The sequence below is a fragment of the Mercenaria mercenaria genome, unplaced genomic scaffold, assembly GCF_021730395.1.
Source record: "Mercenaria mercenaria strain notata unplaced genomic scaffold, MADL_Memer_1 contig_5065, whole genome shotgun sequence".
NCBI lineage: Eukaryota > Metazoa > Mollusca > Bivalvia > Venerida > Veneridae > Mercenaria > Mercenaria mercenaria.
In genome coordinates, this window is record NW_026463347.1 from 334 (window position 1) to 23,395 (window position 23,062).

Below are 23,062 nucleotides of genomic sequence, written 5' to 3' on the forward strand. Positions count from 1 at the left end.
GAATTGCTTCAAAACAAGGACAAAATTTCAAAAGAACATGTATATTTGTCATATTGTGGTATGGCACTAATTTTCATCTGTTCTGTTATAACTGATGCAACAAATGTTTCAATTATTTTAAAAGTAATTGTCTGATATTATCTCTTTGTACAGGATATATAGTATGCATACACATTAAAATTGTCATATTATATTATGGCGAGGCAATATATAAAATGACAGACTTATCATTACTGTACAATACATTTTATTATAAGAACATTTAGCATTAAATGGACTGGATTTTTTGTATTATGAAAACCTTGGCCAATTTTGTGCTGGAGATATTTTGTCACTACTAACATATCTGATTTCCATACACCTGTCTATTGTCTATGTAAATATCGTTGACAAACTTTGGTTCAACGGTTTATTATCTATCTTTGCTGGGTACCACGAAAGTCATATTTTATTTTGGTGGTTGTGTAGGCATGTTATTTCCAGGTGATTGCCCATAGATCTGTGCCGGAGCGGTCAGCACCATTCCACCAGTACCTGAATGACCTGGCGCTGCAAAATCAACGCAAAGCACATTAGTTAAATAAAAAAAGAATATTTTGAAACTGAAAAAAAAAGAAAAACAAACAAAGTAAACATTCAATAAAAATGGTATAATTACAGTAATAAGATTACGCTAACAAGACCGCAAAAAACAAGAAGTCAATAAAAGAAAACATGCAGGTAAAATTTGTACTGACCATTTGATGCAGAGTTTCTGTGATTCCATATGACAGCAGCGATGATGATTGCCACAGTAACAACAACACCGCCGATTATAACACCATACCACCATCGTAACGTACTGTTATTATCAATATACAAGATATGTGAGAATTTACACTATTCTTTACACTTACTAAATCAATCACTGTGTAACTAAATCCTTAGTACCATGATTTCTTTGTTCATTTGAGTGCAATCTGTAAAATATTAGGTAGGCTGTATTCAATATTTTTAGGCGGCCTTAAAGTTTCAAGAATAACTGGCGATTTTATGCCAAAGATTTCCTAGTTTTTGTTCGTTTGACTGTAAATCGAGAGCTAAACGGAAAACTGTCGTAACAACTTTTTTGTCTAGTATAAGTTACAACAGTTCTCCATACAAGTAGGTTATTAACGCGATATCCACAAATATGATCTCAATACTTTTGATTACTAAGTACGAATATTCTTAGACCTGAAATAAGTAAACATGTATCAAAAGTCAATTTACCTTGTATGTGATATTCGGAATGAACTCCTGGTTGTGTGATCATTATAATACCACCTCGTCGTCTTATTTGGAAAAGGTGTTCTTGCTCTTGTTGTTGGATATAATGTTCTTGTAGTTTTAAAAGGTGTTCTCGTTCCATTTGGCTTCCGAGTTGAACTGTTTGAAAGTAAATTATACAGCGATAACTTGGTTACTAAACTGGTGATCCTCTATATGGGCGAGGGAATAAAGGAATTGGTGATTTAGTCAGGATTGTTCGTTTTTTTCATAACCGGGACTATTTGGTATGATATGGGCATTGGTGCGATTACTATTCTAACAATTCTTATAAAAGTTCTATTCGGAGAACCTTCTCGGCTCAATTGCTTATATTACATGCTTCACTATAAATCACCTGCCTCCTGTAACATACTCTCTATCTGCACACGGTAACCCTAACGTCCGTGTGTTGTGGCGTCGCGTTGTTCGGCTAGAGTTTCATTTTTGTAATAATTGCTTCTTTTCTTAATTCCAGTGTATTTGCGCATGCATGAAAATAAAAAGATTACGTTTTCTTTCACACTAGACGTGGATTTCCAGTGCTTTCCGATACTGGAATATAGGAATCTTACATGCCTACTTGCCTGTATAAGATATTTTCTTTCACTCCCCGGGGAACAGTGTAGAATGATAAACCGAGCGTTAGCGAGGTTTTTATTAAAGCTGTCCCTAGGGTTGGGAAAGAGTTGTCTTACAGAGGTAGACATATTAGATCAGTTTTCCTGCCTATCACGTTCAACATAGATCGTGGTGACAAAAAGATAATTATGGGTATTTCCTGGCATTATTTTAGTGTTGTTATATTTTATGGAGTCCATTTAATAGATGTGTGTAATAAAATTCCGCTTAAGCCGGTGCATAAGCCGGTGCATGGGGGCTTGAGAGGTGTTGCACATTTTATTACCTCAGATGAACAGACTCAATCAAACCGAGTCTGCTATTATTCTTGTTTGGTTGCATTCTATGCTTTCAAGGGATCTTTTTACGGATTTCAAACGTCATGACGTTTTTCCTGCTTCCGAAGTTTGTGACCAGACCCATTTGCTTATTTTCTTGGCTGTACACGTACATTCTTAAATTGTTTTGGTTGGGTTTAACGTCGCACCGACACAATGTTTGTTATTATAAATGTAAATATTAATAAGCAATAAAATATGATCAAACTTAAACTTAAACTTCCGGAAGTTGATTTCCCGCGCTTTGTTAAAATACGCTGCTGTAAAAAAACAGTGCTGAAAAGAAAGCCGTTCGATTGATTTTGTTTTTACTGTTATTTTTTCATTATGGTATGCAATAAAAGGATTCTACGATATAAAGGGCATTAGGTGCTGATGGGAATAACCGGCTCTTGGGTAACTGTTAACGCGGTAACTCGGCGGAACCTCGCTACCGCCTAAAAGTTACTCGTGAGCCGGATATTCCAGTCTGCACCTATAACCAGTGAATGAATCTTCTATTATTTTATAGGCCTTTGGGATTACCGAGTCCATTCAATGTATCTGTATAACAGATTTCCGCCTAAAGACCTAGAGCTTGGCAAAGGGACTTCAGTGTAAGAGCTTGAGTAAGACATTCCAATATCAAATAGGAAGGCAGTCAGCACTGAAATTGCATTAGCATCTGTAACTTTGATAGAAGAGTATTTTTCCTCTAATAAACAACTGTGAAGTTGAATAACTTGGTTCTTTTTATGCTTTTTCTTACCTATGAAACAAGTTTAGAAAAGATATGCAAATTGCAAATTTTGCAAAAAGCTTTCGTTAATGTTTTACGTTTTTTTAATAAGTTTTTATCATTTTGCTTTGCTAACAAAAATTAAACTATAGTTAGTTCATAGTTATATAGTTAAACCAACTTAACCAGTATACTACAAACATGGCAAGAATTTTTTAAGTCTTTAAATTCTTATTATTTCACCTGCTTTAGGTACTTAAAAAGTTGAAATTTTCAGCATTTAGAGACAGAAGTCGCTCGCTACGCTCCATTTCTTCCAGTTTCTTAATGCTACATTTCGATTATTTACCAATGACTATTCCAATATTATGCAGAAAAAATAAAATGTTCAAAATGTAAGATTATGCAACAGTTTTTTTTTAATTAAGGCATCAATATCTTAACTTATTTCTTCATTATTATTTTTCATTGTTCAGTTATCATCATTGTATTAACTTGATTTAATTTCATGATCATGTTCAATACGTATTTCCTTACCATAACAAAAATTTCCTATTATATAACCTGCTGGTCTGCTGTGCTAAATACCATACAATTAACAGCTATTGCAATAATCACTGGTAAGTTGTAGGTGAAAGTAGACTTGTATATTGGATCTGGGGAGGAGTAACGGTAGCTTTATGCTTTAAATAAAATCAAAATGATCATTTAGAAGCATAAAACGCAATTAACAGACTTCTTTTATTGAGTTGAGTCTGTTCATAGGAATGAACGTGATACGTCCCTCTTAAGTGGAACTCTGTTATAAAATGGAATAGAAAAAGTGGAAAACAACAGGTTGCAGGCTCGATTTGATTGAGCCTGTTCATAGACGGTTACGGTAGTGGAAATGCAAGCCCCGTCCACACCCTCCTCTAGCCTTGGGTTGAACAGAACTCAGCATTTACCCATGCTACACATACCAAAATAAAGTTTAGAGACATCCTCAGGTGTATTCATACGGATGTGCACATGAAACCTTCAATGAAACAGAAAAAAGTCGGCGTTTGGTTTATAGTTAATATCAAAATAATTTACGAATATGGGCCTGAACATGTGCTAAGTGCAAGTTCATAATGATAATATATACTGGAAAAACACTTACTACTTATCTAAAACACACTGCCCTTTTCCAACACAGAAGGTTCCCGCTTTGCAACAATACATTGTCCCGCAGCAAGTATGGCCACTCGGACAATAGGAAATGCTGTCACAGCATACAGCTCCCGCTGGCATACAAATCCCCTGAAGGCCCCGAAGGCCGCAGCAGTCGTACCCCTTTTGGCAGTAGTACGAAAAAGGCCATTCATCTGAAAATCATAATGAAAAGAAGTATTAGATGTGAAATATTCCGTTTTCAGCTTATATTTTGTTCAGTTCTTGAATCAGACATGTTTATATTTGTGTGTATCAATCTCTGTCACAAGCCTAAACCTGCACACAAATAAACACACCGCAAATTCTGACGTTTTTTGATAAACTTGCCGTTCTGCTTGGCTGCACAAAAGCTCATTATTATTTTTTTCTAAATACACTCGAAACTCGTTATAACGCTTCTCGATATACCGCGGTCCTCGGTATAACGCTGTATGGCCTTGGCGCCCAAATTTTAGAGGGTAAAAAATCAAAAAAAAAAAAAAAAATCGGCGGATGTTACTTAATTTGATCATAACCAGCGTTAAAACTACAAGTACCTGTGTACTTTAACACCTTTCCATGACAACTGTCACAAAAATCAATAATCGTCTGCTAGCTTACTTGTTTGCGTATCGCTTTTGTTTAAGTTTCAATACATGTAGACATGTGACAATTATGCAATCAGTACCGTGTCAATATTAGATTGTTTGCATAACAAGCGTGTAACATTTGTCAGTCAACTATCAAACCGTTTAAGTTTGCACCAATTAAGCAGATGACATGATCACTTGAGTGAATAAAAAATCGAATTTTGTAATAAACTGCAGCCGTTTTTCGTAATCATCACACTCAATTCATCGGAAATAACGAAGATTCGACGCACTGAAAGCCTTACTGAGAATGTGCTCCCTTTTTAATATCGTATATCAACGACGCTGATTTAAAAAATTTCTATATTATTTATCGATTTCCTTCATGTAAATCTATTCAAAATTATTTTTTTAAGACTGTCCGCGTTTCTCTTTTAGTTACATAAACCCCCAGTGCAACTGCAGTGCATATGTAATTCTCACGACCGCGCACTCCTCACACAGCGTTATATATGTTTACTTCCGGGATACACAAATCCAATTTTCTTTTATAATCACGACAAAATGAGAAGATGACACAGCGTTATAATTTTTTTAATGTATTTTTCAGTAGCATTTAAGGTAAATAAATGTCCCGTTTATACGATTCTTATTTCTCATTAACATAAAACAGCGTCCAAAATACGTTACCGGTGGGTGGGGTATTGCATATACCGCTGATACGATCAACCCGCGTTATAAATTTAACCCCGCTAGATCCGCGGGTCTCGAACCTTGGACCCCGACGACAGCGTTATAACGGGGTCCCAGTATAAGGAGGAAGATCTAAAACGATATCCCCATTTCCATCACAGAAAGTTTCCGCTGCGCAACAGTACATCGTCACGCAGCAAGTTTGGCCACTCGGACAATGGCAAATGCTCCCAAAGCATACAGCACCCGCTGGCATACAACCATTAAAACCGCAGCACTCGTACCCTTGTTGGCAGTAATACGAGGAAGGCCATGTACCTGCTATTAAGAAAAGAAGTATTATATATGCACAAAACCTCAAATGTTCCGTTTTTAGCATATATTTTGTTTGGTTCTTGAATCAGACATGTTTATTTTTGGTGTATATCAATCTTTCTCAAAAACCTAAACCTACACACACATAAACGTACCGCAAATTGTTGCGTTGTTAGATGAACTTGTCGATCTGCTTGAGTGTTGACTCTTTTTTACTGCACAACAATTCATTATTTCCTTTCTAAATCTAAGGAGGAAGGCTCGAGAGAAAAAAAAAGAAACAACAACAACAGTGTTTTGTATCGCAACAGAATGTAGATCTATGACTTTAGACATTCTTTCAAAGTTATAAAGTTATATTGAGTTATTAAAGAGCATCTGTTTGTTTCAGTTTCAGATCAAAGAAACTATATTTCACCGAGTGAACAGAGATGCAGGCGTTCAGAGAAAAATATTTTTAATACTTAGAATTTACCAGTATTTGTTTTTCAGTGAATTATCGAAATATTAGAGCGAAATATATCTGGTATCTTCACAGTGAAAAATATTAAATGTATTTGGATATAGAATTGGTAAATTTAGTCACATAATGAAATAAAAAGAAACTGTTTCGTCTCGACTATTCGAAGAATAAGGAGAGCTATCCTACTCACCACGGCGACGGCGTCGGCGTCACACCTTGGTTAAGGTTTTCGTACTAGTGCACATTCTGTCAAAAGCTCTTGACATATACCTTTGAAACTTTCAACATTTGTGTAACATCACCATGTCCAGTTTCAGACAAGAGTACATGACTCCATCAAGGATTTTGTCTGAACTATGACCCATTTTAACTTACAAATCTAGGTTAAAATTTTCGTACCAGTTCATATTTTGTGTAAACTGTTCGACATATGGCTTTGTAACTTTTATCATTAATTCGTTATAACAGTTTCTATATATAGTATATATAGGCAAGAGTACATAACCCTGTTAAGTATTTTGGCTAAAGTATGGCTGTTTTTTGAGTTGGATATTGGTTCAGTTTTTGAACATGTCCACATTTTTACAAAACCTTTTGACATATAGCTTTGAAATTTACAACTATTGTGTACTGTCACCATGTCCAGTTTTAGCCAAGAGTACATAACTCCATTAAGGATTTATATTGTCTGAACTATAACCCCTTTTAGCTTACACATTTTTACACAGATTTTCGTACCAGTTCATATTTTGTGTAAACATAACTCTGTCATGTATTTTGGCTGAATTATGACCGTTTATTTTACATGGAAAGGGATTCAATTTTCGGACAAGTCCACGTTTTGTCAAAACTATTTGACAACTGGCTTTGAAATATTGGTCTCTTGTTAATAATCAAGGGTATGCAACTATGGCAAAGATATTTAGCTGACTTTTGTTTTTTATGCCCCCTTCGGAGAAGGAGGGGTATATTGTTTTGCAGATGTCGCTTGGTCGGTCGGTATGTAGACAAATCCGTTTCCGGTTGATAACTCGAGAACGCTTAGGCCTAGGATCAGGAAAGTTGATAGGAAGGTTGGTCATGACCAGCAGATGACCCCTATTGATTTTGATATCAGTATGTCAAAGGTCAAGGTCACACTGACCCTGAACAGTTGAACGGTTTCCGGGTGATAACTCAAGAACGCTTAGGCCTAGGATCATGAAAATTGATAGGAAGGTTGGTCATGACCAGTAGATGACCCCTATTGATTTTGAGGTCAATAGTCAAGTGTCAAGGTCACATTGATCCAGAACAGTAGAACTTTTATGTACTTTGACCAAATAATTTCTGTTCCTTGTGCAATTACTGAATGCATCAAGGGGTCATTTCGTGTTCTATGAGCTCTTTTTTGACTTGGAAATCAGTTTCAGTTCATACTGTGTCTAAACTGTTTGACATATGGCTTTGATATTCACGACTTGTTTACGATCATAATCTCCATATGTAGGCAAGACTACATAAATAGGATAAGGATGTTGGTGCAGTTATTGTGCTTTTTTACATAGAAATTACTTAATATTTTAATGCCAAACTTACATCAGAATTCTTCAATTAGTCCAGCGCGCTGTCAAAAGACACGTCTTGTTGTTTTACATGTAAGGACGAAATATTTCTCACTGATGAATACATATCTTACATTTTAACTCGTGGCTATGCCACTTTTGTCACGTTTTCAATCTTACACTGAAACAAACAAATATCATCTCTCTGGTACATTTTGAAAGCATGTTAGTCTATCATTAGATCTTCTTACCACATTTTACTAAGTCCGTTCTGTTTACACATATTCCATCATCTGTACATACTTGAGTAGCTTAAAAATAAAAATAGTACCGCACATGGTGAATAACATAAACATTTTGCTACATATTATATAGACAGTCGAGTATATAAGTTAATAAAAGATACTTTTATTAGAAATGAGCAACATCAGAATGATTTTACGATACATTTTGCTTTTGTTTAATCTGTAACTAGAAAAGGACTCCAGTCGAGTTGTTAGATATGTATAAGTCTCGATCGGTCAAATACCTGTTCACCACAGCTCATATAAGTTTTGACTTAGTTTTTATGTTCAACGTAGAGTTCCTTAAATTTAAGATTGTGTATAATTCTTAATTCTTAAATATATTTTGCTCAATATCAGAAATGAAGAATTAAGTTACATTATGTTGAAGAAGACAATGTCTATATTGTGCAATCTTGATGCACTGATTGTATTATAACATAGCATTACTTTACTCACCATTTGTACCATCGTCAATGCTTTGTCTTATAACTAAACATATATACCAGCATTAATGGTAGGGCTGGTCAATGTCGTTTTCTTACAAATTAGCTCGCTGTCTGAAGTGGACGCGATTCCTGTGACTGATACAATATCCTTAGGTTACGAACTTTAAAAAGCAGCAAACTCACACAGTCAATACATTTACTTACATGTACATCTGTCCCCACATCTGTCAACAGCTCCAGCGCTAAATAGCAATGCTGGAATGATAAATATATAAAAATCTAGTTCAGATGAGAAAGTATTAAACGAGACAAACCTGTGATTTAATTTGTTTTATAATTGTCAGAGTATATTATGAATGCTGAAATTATTTCGATTGTGTCGCGTAATATATTTTTATTTACTTAAGTACAACTTAAAGGAATATAACTCGAAAAAAATGTTTCAAAGTGTAACTCATTAACACTCTTTAACAAACGAAATTTCAAAACATGAATAGTGAAGTTTCCGTACACTTTGCACAAAAAAGTCACAATAACGTTGCAGGAATCTACTATTCGCATTTTAGTATTGTAATGTGCCATATATGAATATTCGGTTTATTAACCGAAGAGAGTCACTTATATTGTCTCTACTCTTCAGCTACATGATATATTAAATCGTTGTCAATAACACGGCTAGTCACGTTTATATGTTGATATTTAGATATATTATAACTAGTTCAGTGTCCTTAAACATTCATATAGAAAAAGTGGAAAACCGAGGTATATCTGCAGGTTCGGAATAAAAATTAACAATGTAGAATTTGATTAGGACATTCTATGAAATTTCAGCAGAATAAAAGAAAGGGGCGTGTGGCTGAATTTTTTGCTAGAATGCTTTTATAAAATTTGAACCTTAATCTTGAAAAATCACAATGTTGATGACATTTTCTCCAGCAGAATAAAATCTAAGATGTAGATTTTAATGAAAGCTCTCATAGTTGTAAAGTAGATTATCCATCAAATGGTCAAATAAAATGTAAATATCCGTGCGCTTAGTTTTGAGATATTTGCCAATGATGAAAGAAATCCGAAAATTGCAAGCTGATTAAGACATTCACATTTCAACATTTTTATTCTTGTATTTAATTTGTAGAATGATAGTGACATTGTTTTTTATATAAAGTCTAACAGGAATTGCTAATGATCCGTAGACTGATTTTCGATTTCCTCTGTTATCCGGATAAATGAAATTACGCCATAACTTCCGGTGAACTAACTAGTCAGACGATGACTGCCTTTAGTTCGATACGTTCTGTTTACATATTAACATATTTTATCACTTTGGTGAAAAACATTGTCTGCGAAATAACTATTGACATACACTAATGGTTATGGTCACTAAATACATTCTATTTAAGATTATTATTACGATTTTGAAATGCTTAGCTCAATCAAAGAAAATATACTCGACCAAACCGACCGCATTTGGTACTCATATAATCTGGATGATTAAGTTTTTCTATCACGAGTTATTTGGCGGACTGACCCTGTTGGTCTTTTACTATATTGAGTTATTGTGACCTCGACGCCATTCGCCTCATATGCAATCAAAATATGATACATTTAGGCCAAGTTTCATTTCAATATATAAATCAAGACTACAGATATTGAGTTGAATCTGTTCGTCTTTTTTTTATATAACAGCTTTACTGAAATTAAATCTTTTGACCTCATATGCAGTGCCAGCACTGGTATTGGTATCAACGTACGGAAAAAATCGGTATCTATTTGATTTTGCTCTAAATAGAATACTAACGGATACTGTGCATTGCGTTTTAGTAACATCGACCTTTTAACGTTTCGTCTAAACTCAAGTTATGAAGCGGAAAACATGAATGTGATGCCACTTGCTCACCCAACACTTATTATCATGTTTTAAATCTGTTAACAGAGCAGAAATAAAGATTACATAATCTTACTTGTAACGATAAATGGTATTAACAGCATCTTCATTTTATAATAGCTCCTTATTATTTTAAATATTCTTCCACCTTGAACCCAAATCTTTGCTAAAATGATATTTTGCAACTGTTTTCTTAATTATACGCAGAATGTACCGTGTACTTAATCACGTGAACTATTTAAGGATGTAAATATTGACATTGTTACTTCTCTTCATACCAGAATGCAATAGTATTCAGGAAGTATCTTTCACCGAAGTTAAAAGATTTACAGAAGTTGTTGACCTATATTACTTATACAGTAATAAAGTATGCATCTTCTTTACCGTGTACACATTTATTTTTTTTTGGCGATAATTGAGACTTTGACACGTTTTTGTTATGATTTATACCGTATAACCAGCAATAGTTTTTGACATCATTTCACATGGCAGCGTCCTGGTGCCAGCAGAGAGATTCAAATCAGTCTTACATAGGACTTGATATCTTCTACATATAGGACATACTATCTCCTACGTAGAACATACGAGGGATGTTCGAAATGAATTGCTTATTTCTATCTAGAGACTTCAAATTTCAAGTTAGCCCAAAAGGGCTCATTTCATGCCCTCGAAGTATTCCCCGTGGCTAGAAATGCAAAGTTTCAGCCGATGTGTCCACTTCTTGAAGGCGTCACGGTACGCTGATTTGGGCACAGTAATAAGGTACTGATGAATGGCAGATCCGAGTGCCTGTCGGGACTGGTATTGGTACTGGGGGGTGAGGCAAAACAGTTACTTTTTCTTTCTTCAAAAACTATTGCGGAGGTATGAGCGGGGGCATTGTCATGTAGAAGACGGACATGTTTAAAACCAGTGGCAGGGCGTCGTTTCTGATAATACTTTTTCAGTTTCTTCAGTACTACGTCTTTGTAGTACTTTCCGGTGATGCTTTTGCCCTTTTTCACCGGCACTTTTATTGCGACTCCTTCACCAGAGAAGAAGATTGCATACAAAACCTTCTTTGCACTCAAAGAACGTTTGGCAATTATTGGGCGTTTGCTGTGTTTAGTGGCCCAGATCTTATTGCTAACCTTTCTGACGGGCTCAAAATAATGGACCCAGGTTTCATCACCTGTGACGACATTGGCAAACTGCTTTTTGTCATATTTTGGAAACATTTGAAGCAGCTTTTTGGCCACTTTAACCCGTTGCCTCTTTTGCTCATCAGTCAACAGATGTGGCACCCATCTAGCAGAAATCTTTCTGACTTTCAAATGCTTCTTAAAATAAGGTAAACCGTTCATAGTGATATGCCTACCTTTCGTGCAATATCACGAACTGTAAATCTGGCATCTCCTTCAATGATTTCCTTTATTTTGGAAACGATTTCTTTACGAGATGCAGATTTTGGCCTACCTGATTTCGGTGCATTTTTGATGGACTCTACACCAGACTCAAATTTCTTTTTCCACCGCCGAACTGTGTCATTAGACACACAAGAAGGTCCATAAGCAGTAGAAAGTTCAGTCATCAGCTGCTTCAAAGAACAACCAAGTTTTGAGCGAGCTTTGATGTAAGCCCGTATTTCATCTTTCTTGTCGACGCTTCTACCAACCATTTTTACTACAGTGGTCAATGATTGCGTGTATTCAAATGGCAAATTTTATGTCTTACACTTAGTCTAACATGTACATTTATACACCGTTGTGTAGGTATTGAATAACCCATACAGGTAGGTATTGGTTTTTATCGTGCCCCACGTGGATGTCGAGCTAGAGGACAATAAGCAATTCATATCGAACACTCCTCGTAGCATATACTAAGTAGGACTTAGTATCTCCTACGTAGGACATAGAGATCATCAATATGGTTAAAGGTAATTTATTGCTGCAAGCGAATTACTGTTAGAAACGGTCCCCAAGCTCTCAAGTAACAATGTCGTTTTTAGCACATTTCAAAATCCAGGTATATGGCTTTATAAATGGAGTAAGTTGCCTTCGTTTTACCAAATTGGTTTTAATCGTTAACATAATTAAAAGAAAAAACGACTACAAGGTCATAATTAAGTAATTAGTTTGCTATTTCAGCATTTTTCAAAATGGCCGCTGCCAAAATATGATTCCTAATATTCCTTCTATTACATTTTAGGCTAGATATATTTAAAATAATATATACATTGTCATCAAAGTAAAAAAGTATTTTGGAATAAATTTAAATGTATAAAATAAGAGAAGAATAATTAAGTAAATACATATTAAATTGGTGGCTTCTTTCAAAATAACCAATAAAGTGTTTAAAGACAGGACATTACTAAATACTGATTAGAAACAAACAGAAAGAGTGATACTAGCCAAAGGGAAATCCAAAACGCAACTGGTTTTAAGCACAATCAGTTAACATGTTGTAAAATGTAAGGAACATATTCTAATTGTGTGTTATCTCTCAATATTGTTGTTTCTATCTGATGAATATGTTGTTAACACTTGTGAAGTTGTTGTTTTTATAAAAAGGAGCCATTTTGCATGACACATGAAATTAAACCTGCCAATTAAGCAATTACAAATATATCCTGAACAACTATAATCCCATCCGCTGAATTGTCGTTCCGAGCAGAAAATGTTTAATCCAGCAGATCCGCATGTACAAACGAATTGATAACCCATGAAATAATATCAAATTATAAATATCCAACTAATCAACTTGCTCCGTTCCTTCTCATCTATGCACTCCTTAAACACGTAGCTAAATATAGGTCAAAGTGAGTCTGTTCAAGTTTTCCCTCAAATTACAAAACATAATGTTAAAAATAGTTAAAATTGCCGCTTTGTAACCCTTAATGTCCATGAAAAGAAAAAGTAATCAAACTTCATCTTATAACGCTTTGACTTAAGTGATTACTTAAAGAAAATAATGTACAAAACGCAATAACTTTTACTAAACGGGAACTTAATAGCTGTTGTTCCACTATACCTCTTCACCTAGGAGATGTAAAGTTCACAAGTAACAATATCGTTTTTTAAAACATTTCAAAATGACCACCAGCAAATTCAAATATATGTCTTTATACCCAGAATTAGTTGCCTTCATTTCGTCAAGGTGGTTTTAATCGTTAAAAACAATAAAAAATGGCCACAAGGTAACACTTATGTAATTAGTTTGCTATTTCAGCACTTTTCAAAATGGCGGCCGCCGAAATATGATTCCTAATATTCCTTCTAGTACATTTTAGGTTAGATACATTTAAAATAATGTATACACTTTCATGTATCCGCATGTTCAAACATATTGATAACACATGAAATTATATCGAAGTTTACTCATCTATGCCCAAACACTAGAAGATGTAAAGTTTTTGTGATTTGTTATGTGCCCTTTTCATCAATGATAGTCGATTAAAAATATATTTCATAAAAGAGATAAAAAAACTGTTAAAACTGTATGTACTTTTCTTGCCCATGTGTTCTAGCTTGCTTGACGAGAGTTCTAGGAGTTGTTCCTTCATAAACACATCGCAACATACAAATCTAGATTATTTTCACACATAAGTAATATTTACATCATTTTATATCCACAGGTACATATTACCACTAAATGCTGAGTGTTAGTTACTTCTTTATAATTATTTAACTTATAAAGCCAGTGCAACAGTAAGTACAGCTGGATTAGTGTGATCGGGTCCATTTGACATGAATGAATAATAGTGTCCCGCTTCAGTTTAGAGTCACACGGATCTGAGCAGACGGAAATGTCATTTACAAACTTCACTGAAAGTTATTCATAGAAAATTAAATATGAAGTGTCTGTTTATTAAAGTAAGTGCAAGCAACTTTGACTTTTAAGACACCATTTCTTTGTACACATTCAGGTCCCGAATCGTGACCTTTTATACCCAGCCTCCTGGCAGGCAGAAAACCAAACCGATAGAAAAAGTGGAAACTCCACAGGTCAAAGATTAATCATTTGACATTTCTTTTCTGATCGCATGTAAAGTGTAAGCAAGGATATCGATCATGCAGTGTGAAGATATATTGAAATGAATTATCTTACTCCAACTTTTTTTTTTACATTGATGGGAGTATTCAGTCATCCTGGAACATTTAATCCTATGAAACAGTTATAATAAAGTAAACACATTAAAACATATATACACATCTATGTAAAACGTCAAACATATTCGAGAAATATTTTTTTGTGTGTGTTGTTTAAATAAAACAAATTTAGTTACAGTCCATGATGGAGACCATTAGGGAAGTTACCATGGACACAGGTGATATACCATCGACTGAAGCACAGCATGACATAGACCATGATTACCAACCAATTACCTACGTTTAAAACCTAAACAGATACACCTTATCTACCCAGATTTCTACCACCACCAGTACACTGTCAATCGACCGTGAGACGGAGGCAACGTCAAGGTCAAGGTTACAGTCATTGGACGGTGGTGATTTGTATGAAGACAACTTGGTACCAGCCGGCAGTCAGCCGGTGGTATTTGGCACGCCTTCCGGTGAGGTGACCTGGCGCAGGCGCTCAGGGGAGGAACGAGTTTCAGAAGACCAGGGTTTTATCCATCCTGGCAAGTACTGCATCTTATCCAGTGGAGAAGCCAGGGCCCCGGGGGTCAGGAACAAAGCCTTGCAAGGTGGAACTGATATGGTATTGGGGGGATGGGGGGAAAACAGGGATTTTTGTACTTATGCTTATTATTGTGGATCAGTTCCTTTAATCGCGGACAGGACCTTGGCCGATGGTATTATAGACCAGTGTCAGGTACCTGGGGGATATATTGGTAGGGGATTGGAACAAAGGGAAAAAATTCACTCTGATGAGCAGTCAGAGGCTGGCCTGCTGGATGAACCTTTGACGGGATATCAGACTGGGAGGAGTCGAGTTGCTGTAGGGGCCAGTACAGAACGGCTCCTTGGTCCCGTGATACTCGTGTTGATGCAGACTTCAATGCTTTTTTACCTAGGAAGAGAGATGTTGGAAGGGAATTGTCAGCATACATAGCACCTATACCTAGACCACAGAACTAAGGACCAAGTGATAGACCAAGGGAGATAATTCCACCGACCTTAAACCCTACAAATTTTATGAATGGACTAAGGGAGGCAAATCCAACAATCTTAAACATTTAAATTCCAAGTCAAAGATGATAATGATAGAGACAGAACAAGAATCAACTGAGTGCATGGGATTGTCAGTCAACCTTACCTTAAATGTATTCAGAGTTTGCAAGAGAGAGAACGGAATGGTTATACAGGAAAGAATAAGAGTGAAGTTACAGATGACCAACCAAGAGCTCTGGAAGGTGATCTGTTGATAATTGTTACCGAGATGCTTTTTCTAAGGTTCCAATAAGAATTCTGACCCCCTGAGAAATACTGTAAGACCGCTTGAGGATACACCAGAGGTGGACTGGTAGACAACCCAGAAGGAAGATCCCAACATAGGCCCCCTTTTTGTGAGGAAATTTCACATTTTATAATTATTTAATAATACTGTATGTTAGAAAAAAATTTAAGTGTAATATTTTGGTCTGGGCTACTTTTTGTGACATTTTAATAGGGTTTTAAGCTTTAAATAGTAAACTAGTCGTTTTCGTAAAATGCTATTATTACCACATTTTCTTTTCTTGTAATATTTTGGTATCCGTACAGTAACAGTTGATTAAAGGTAGAGTGTTTTGTAATGTTTACCTCTGATATAATAAGTCATAAGTATATCTTTGGTATTTTAACTTTTATAAGCGAAAGTAGATTTTCGACTTTGTCACGCCTTTTAGCACTGTTGCCAGTCAGTGGTTATAAGTAATCATTTGATAGATTTTCAACATTCTGTTTAAAGTATTTGGTACATTTCAAGTTTAGCTGTTAAATATAACTGAGCCCTGGAATAAACTACTGTTACAATGTTATTTATTGTTAAGTACTCTGTTATTCTTGTTATACATTGTATTACTTAAAGGACACAATTGCTTAATTGTTGCTCAGGCAAACTCTTATGTACTTGTCCGAAATATTGTTTATTATTAAGTATGGTACTGCCTAAAATCCAGATGCAGTGTTGGTTATAGGTCCGAATTCAGGTGTCTGTATAAATTATTTCAGTATTTATAAATGTTGTTCATGGTACATGTGAAATTTTTTAAATGCATAGCATAAATGTAGCATCTATGAAATTTTATTGAATTGATTACATATTTGAGAATTAATTATTGGGAAATATGTAAATGCAATCTGTGCATGTGTGTTCTACCTTCTGTCTAAAAGTAATTATAGTGCAAATGTATTTAGTTATTGAAACAGTACTTTGTAATGGCAGTACAAAGATTCGAACCATATTGTTCAATGTAAATATTGCTATGTCTGTAGATTACCGGGTGCATACACATGTTAACTGTATTTAATGCATGTTGTTAATTATTATGATTCTCATCATTGTTGTTGTAAAGTAATTATTATTGTTGTATTTTGTGTAACAGGCTGTATTTTTTTTCAATTTCGAGGACGAAATTTTGTCAGTAGGGAGGGTAATGTGAGGCATGATGCCTCACGACCTTATTTTGATGCTACTGTTTTGCATTGTTTTTACGGCCTATCAGTAGTTTTTTATTTTTTGATGTTAAATTGTTAGGCTATCTTTCAGCTACTTTTTAATCACAGTTCATTGTTCTGTAACATTTCCAGACATTGACTGATAACCAGTCGCATTGTTAAATTGTTGTTTACTAAATTACATTTCAAAATGTTAGAACTCTACTTATGTCATGCTTGTGTCAGTTAGTGAAACTGTAATTCTAGCTTTCACAGGGATTTTCTATAAAAGTACGCAATGTCAGCCTGAGTTATTCAACAGTTCAATCAACAATCACCTGCTGTATTAAATTAAATCGATGTTTTCATGTAATGTCCATTGTTGACTTTGTAAAACTTCATAAAAGTTTATGTCAGTTGAAATTTTGACAGTTGTCAACCATCTTGGATTTCTGTACGTATGCGCCGGGTGACTAAATCTCTGTTTAGACGGACCGAAATCGCTTTAATTCTGCAGAAATAGTTAACTTTTATTGTCAAGTATTTGATATTTAATACTTGGCATGTAGTGTTGATTCGTAGCGTTCTATATTGTTTTATTATTTATTTCTGTCCGACTTTGTTTGTTTACACTAGTTTAGAGGTTAAGCTCCGCCTTATTTGCATATAAGGAAATGTTTGTATCCCGAATGACGTCATGGTCGGCCGAAGTAAGTTCGTAGCATCAACTCGGTTACGGACCTGTCCGGGTATTTCCGACTTTGACCTTATTCAGACTAATTTAGATTCTGGTATTCATCCTCATTTGCATACCATTGCATACCAAAGGTTAATTATTAGAACGCTAGAATCATCACTTTGCCTCCGTCTCTTGTATAGAAAGGCTGTTTGTCAGTTTGTCCTTAGACATTTTTTTTATTTACGCTTCTAAAACCTATACGAATTATTCAAACTTTGAAACTGCACGATACTTATTATCATTAAATTATACAGTTATTTTATTAGCAGTATTTGGCTGTTTTTCTCTTAGAAAACTCTGTAATTTTAGAGTTGGTTCTCGGTCCGCCTGCTACACGACTTTTGCCTGATATTTTCATGGTTTATATTTCATTACTGATTATTTTATTCAGTTATAATAGTAATTGTTAAGGCTTCCCATAAATAAAAGTTGTTTGAAGCCGAAAGGAAAGTTGTCAGTAGTTTATTTTAAACTTTGAAATAAATTTGAACTCGGGCGCTACCAGCCTTTGAACTCGGGCGTTACCAGCCTTTTAACTTGGGCGCTACCAGCCTTGTCTTGGGCGCTACCAGCCTATAGGGTCGCGACCAGACCCTAGTTTAGTCAACATATTGCTTATCCCTGAACAATAAATAACCTATTTTAATTGGTGGACTCAGTCCCCTGACTGTAGTCCCCTTGCCCTTGGTCTGTTTACATTTAACATTCTTTTTACCCTAACCCAAGTAAAGTACAGTGACCAGGGTGGGGGCACTACAATATGTTACTCAATTACATTCATACATCACAATAGATCGTTATGTCGTCTACGTTAAAAAATGTATATCCTTTCTGTTACTAACCCAATTGCAAAATGATATTTAACTTAGTTTGTTGAAGGTCGTGTGTCATAGTGGAAGTACATATATTTCAAATGGAACTGCTTACATCAGATATGTTTTAAACATTAAACAAAATATGATCTTATTTTCATGAGTAATACTTTTCGCAACCAAAACACCAATACGTATGTCATATGTCCGGATTTTGCTGTCAAATAATTTGCACATCGGTACAAGGTGAGCCATGAAACTATGCTGAACGAATTTAGTAAGGCCTAAAAAAGTTATTTGTGTCCGCTTACCCGACTGACCCTATTTTTTGCCGCTGACCCTATCACTTTTTTTGATAGATACATGCCCTGAAAAGACCGAGAATCAGGAAACCCTACCTGCCACACCTTTTATTTTGATTAGTTAGAAAGTAATTAATTTGTTTGTGGTTTATGAATATGTAAATAACCCAAACAGTCAATTAGCGAAAAACGGGTTTTACTTACAGAAATAGCCAAGCTTCCGTTTCTGCTTACAGTATTCTAGGTTTACATGGTCAAAATTCTTGTAAAATCTACTAAATCAGTGGAAATTACTGCTTGTTACGAAAACGCAGGGGATTATGCCCTACCTTGATAGAGACGACTATCAAAATATAACACATGCCACTTAAGATGTTGTTGCCAGAACTAGTTCCTGACGGGAGGTGTAGTAGCATTTGCTAGAATTGCTTCAAAACAAGGACAAAAATTCAAAAGAACAGGTACATTCCTCATCTTGTGGTATGACACTAATTTTCATGTGTTATGTTATAACTGATGCAATAAATGTTCCAATTATTTTATAATATATAGTATGCATACAAATTAAAATTGTCGTATTATATTATGGTGAGGCAATATATAAACTGACAAACTTCTCATTACTATACAATACATTTTATCATAAGAACATGTTCTTTACATTTGGCATTTAATGGACTGGATTTCTTGTATTATAAAAACATTGGCAAATTTTGTGCTGGAGATATTAAGTCACTACTGTTATGACATATCTGACTGCCATACACCTGTCTATGTAAATATAAATGGAACACTTTGGTTCAACGGTGTATTAGTTATCTTTGCCGGGTTCCACGAAAGCCACATTTTATTTTAGTGGTTGTGTAGGCATGTTATTTCCAGGTGATTGCCCATAGATATGTGCCGGAGCGGTCAGCACCATTCCACCAGTACCTGAATGACCTGGCGCTGCAAAATCAACACAAAGCACATAAGTTAAATCAAAAAAGAATATTTTGAAATTGAAAAAAAAATCAAGCAAAGTAAACATTTAATAAAAATGGTATAATTACATTAATAACATTACGTTAACAAGACAGCAAATAACAAGAAGTCAATAAAAGAAAACATGCAGGTAAAATTTGTACTAACCATTTGATGCAGAGTTTCTGCGACTACATATGACAGCAGCGATGATGACTGCCACAGTAACAACAACACCGCCGATTATAACACCATACCACCATCGTAACGTACTGTCAAATATACAAGATATGTGAGAATTTATACTAGTCTTTACACTTTCTAAATCAGTCACTGTATAACTAAATCCTTAGTAACATGATTTCTTTGTTCATTAGAGCGCAATCTGTAAAATGTGTAAGTAGGCTGTATTCAATATTTCTAGGCAGCAATGAAATTTCAATAACTCCTACGATTTTATCCCAAAGATTTCCAAGTTTTTGTTCGTTTGACTTTAAATCGAGAGCTAAACGGAAAACTGTCGTAACACCTTTTTATTTAATATAAGTTACGACAGTTACAAGTAAGTTATTTACGCGATATCCACAAATATGATTTCAATAGTTTTGATTACTAAGTACGAATATTCTAATACCTGAAATAAGTAAACATGTATCAAAAGTCAATTTACCTTGTATGTGATATTCGGAATGAACTCCTGGTTGTGTAATCGTTAAACCGTCTCGTCGTCCTAAATGTTGGATATCGCGTTCTTGATTCTGTTGGAAAAGGTGTTCTTGCTCTTGTTGGATACAATGTCCTTGCTGTTTTAGAAGGTGTTCTCGTTTCAATCGATCTTGTTGTCGACGGCTTCCGATTTGAACTGTTTGGATGTAAATTATACAGCGATACCTAAGTTACTAAACTGGTGATCATTTATATTTGCATTATTTGTACTGGGCGAGGGAATAAAGAAATTGGTATTTAAGTCCGGAATTTTTTTTCATAACCTGGACTATTTGGTATGATATGAGCATTGGCGTGATTACCATACAAACAATTCTTACAAAAATATGTTTCGCAGAATCCGGTCGACTCAATTGCTAATATTATATACTTCACTATAAATTGTAACAAAACACCTTCCTCATGTGACATAATGGCACACGGTAACCAGAACGTCCGCACATTTTGACGTGTTATGTTCTGCTATAGGTATATTTTTTGTAATTGCTTCTTTTCTTAATTTCAACGTATTTGCGCATGTATGTAAATATACTAGTAAAGTACTCTTGTACAAAGGACGGGAATTTCCGGTGCTTTAACAGGTATGGAAACTTCACCTTACTCCTAGGACTGTAGGATGCCTCCTTTGCTGTAAATAAATATATCGAACCACATACATGTATTAAATAAAACGAAGTAAAAATCAAATACTTTGATAGTTCCTCTTCGTTCCTGATAGTATATTTCTCGATTCAAAAACTTTATTTTTTCAAAAATACATAATGTTAAGCTGCAAACAAAACCGGAACTATACGTTGCTATTTTTCAAATGTTATGACGTCTTTCCTGTTTACGGAAGTTGATTTCACGCGCTTTGTTTAAATACGCTGCTATAAGAAAACAATGCTGAAAAGAAATCCATTCGTTTGATTTTGTTTGTACTAATATTTCTTGAATATGAAAGGTAAGAAAAAAGTTCTATAACTGGCTGTAGGTGCGGATGGGATTAACCGACTCTCGGGTAACTGTTAACGCGGTAACTCGGCGGAACCTCTTTACCGCCTAAGCCGGATATTCCTATCTTCATCTACAACCAGTGAATGAATCTTTTGTCATTTTACAGGTCTTTGGGATTACTGAGACCATTCAATGGATCTGTATAACAGTGTCCGCTTAAAGGCCTACAGCTTGGCAATGGGACTTCAGTGTAACAAATTGAAGAGACATTTCCACATTATAATTACATACATGTAAATGAAGATGTTGCAAGCTCGATTGAGCCTATTCATAGACGGTAGTGTAAATACAAGCTCCCGTCCACGCCCTCTAGCCCTGGGTTGAGCAGAATCAATATTTCCACATGTTACATTTACCGGAATAAATTTTAGAGACACCCGCAGTTGTATTCATACAGCGGTGCACATGGATCTTCAACGAAACACAGAATGCAATTCCACAAAATTTCGGCGCATGATAATACTATGATATTTCACGAATATATGGGCCTGAACATGTGAGTTTCAAAATAATAAAAAATACTGAATAAACACTTAGTACTTATCTAAAACACATTTCCCATTTATATCACAGAAATTTCCCGCTTCGCAACAAAACATTGTTCCGCAGCAAGTATTGCCACTCGGACAATAGAAAATGCTGCCACAGCATACATCACCCACTGGCATACAACCCTGAACGCCGCAGCACTCGTATCCCTTGAGGCAGTAGTATGGGGGGTAAGTCCATGCATCTGACATAAAGAAAAGAAAAACTATTTCTGTAGAAAACTTCAGATATTCCGTTTTTAGCATAAAATTATTTTGTTTATTTCTTGAATCAGACATGTTTATTTTCCTTGTATATCAATCTTTCTCACAAACCTACACACGCAAGTACCAAAACACACCGCAAATTGTTGCGTTTTTGGATGAACTTGTCGATCTGCTTGAGTGTTGAATCTTTTTTACTGCACAGCAATTCATTATTTCCTTTCTGAATCTAAGGAGGAAGATCGTAATATTCAAGCTCGAATATAAACAGTATTTGGTATGGCAACAGAATGTTGATCTATAATTTTTAGACATTCTTTGAAAATTATATATATATATATATATATATATATATATATATATATATATATATATATATATATATATATATATATATATATATATATATATATATATATATATATATAGTTATTTGTTTCGGTATAAGATTAACCTATATTTCACCAAGAAACCAGAGATGTTGGCTTTCGGAGAAAACAAATCACTTAGAAATTACCAGCACATGCTTTTCAGTGAATTAACGAAATATAGAAGTGACATACGACTATCTGGTATTTGCACAGTGAAAGATATCAAATCTATCTAACAGTAGAATTGATAAATTTAGTCAAAACATAAAAAAAGAGAAAATTTGTTCGTTTTACATGTAAGATCAAACTATATTTCAGTTACGAACACATATCTTACATTGCCACTCGTGAAAATATTGCATCTTGTGTTCACTCGTGAAAGATATTTCAATCTTACACTGAAACAAACAAATATCCCCTATATGTTACATTTCGAAAGCATGTTAATTTGTCATTA

General features: G+C 34.9%; 2 protein-coding genes across 3 annotated transcripts in view; both read right to left on the minus strand.

Annotated features, from left to right (window-relative positions):
- Nucleotides 1-280: 280 nt before the first annotated feature.
- On the minus strand, nucleotides 281-10,531 carry LOC128554474 (uncharacterized). The gene is made up of 7 exons (XM_053535749.1): nucleotides 10,440-10,531; nucleotides 8,683-8,733; nucleotides 7,997-8,056; nucleotides 4,109-4,313; nucleotides 1,252-1,407; nucleotides 738-841; nucleotides 281-549 (listed from the first exon to the last, which is right to left on the minus strand). The coding sequence occupies exons 1-7, from the start codon at nucleotides 10,471-10,473 to the stop codon at nucleotides 449-451; spliced, it is 711 nt and encodes a 236-aa protein (XP_053391724.1). The 5' UTR covers nucleotides 10,474-10,531; the 3' UTR covers nucleotides 281-448.
- A 9,079-nt stretch (nucleotides 10,532-19,610) lies between these two features.
- The window catches only part of LOC128554475 (uncharacterized), a 54,449-nt gene continuing 50,997 nt past the window's right edge, over nucleotides 19,611-23,062 (minus strand). Inside the window, exons 2-4 of one of the 2 annotated variants that reach the window (XM_053535751.1) lie at nucleotides 20,431-20,622; nucleotides 19,929-20,032; nucleotides 19,611-19,745 (exon numbers count right to left, since the gene is read on the minus strand). In XM_053535751.1, coding sequence (XP_053391726.1) covers nucleotides 19,645-19,745; nucleotides 19,929-20,032; nucleotides 20,431-20,622 — 397 coding nt within the window. In that variant the 3' untranslated portion in view covers nucleotides 19,611-19,644. The remainder of the gene's footprint in view (nucleotides 19,746-19,928; nucleotides 20,033-20,430; nucleotides 20,623-23,062) is intronic. The other variant, XM_053535750.1, reaches the window with a different exon arrangement.

What these genes read in the sequence shown, in the direction of transcription:
- LOC128554474 (XM_053535749.1), bottom strand. Translation starts at nt 10,473, where the DNA reads ATGAAGATGCTGTTAATACCATTTATCGTTACAA. An exon ending in AATACCATTTATCGTTACAA is followed by an intron (nt 8,734 to 10,439) that starts GTAAGATTATGT and finishes TTATCATTCCAG; the next exon opens with CATTGCTATTTAGCGCTGGA. An exon ending in AACGGACTTAGTAAAATGTG is followed by an intron (nt 4,314 to 7,996) that starts GTAAGAAGATCT and finishes TATGATTTTCAG; the next exon opens with ATGAATGGCCTTTTTCGTAC.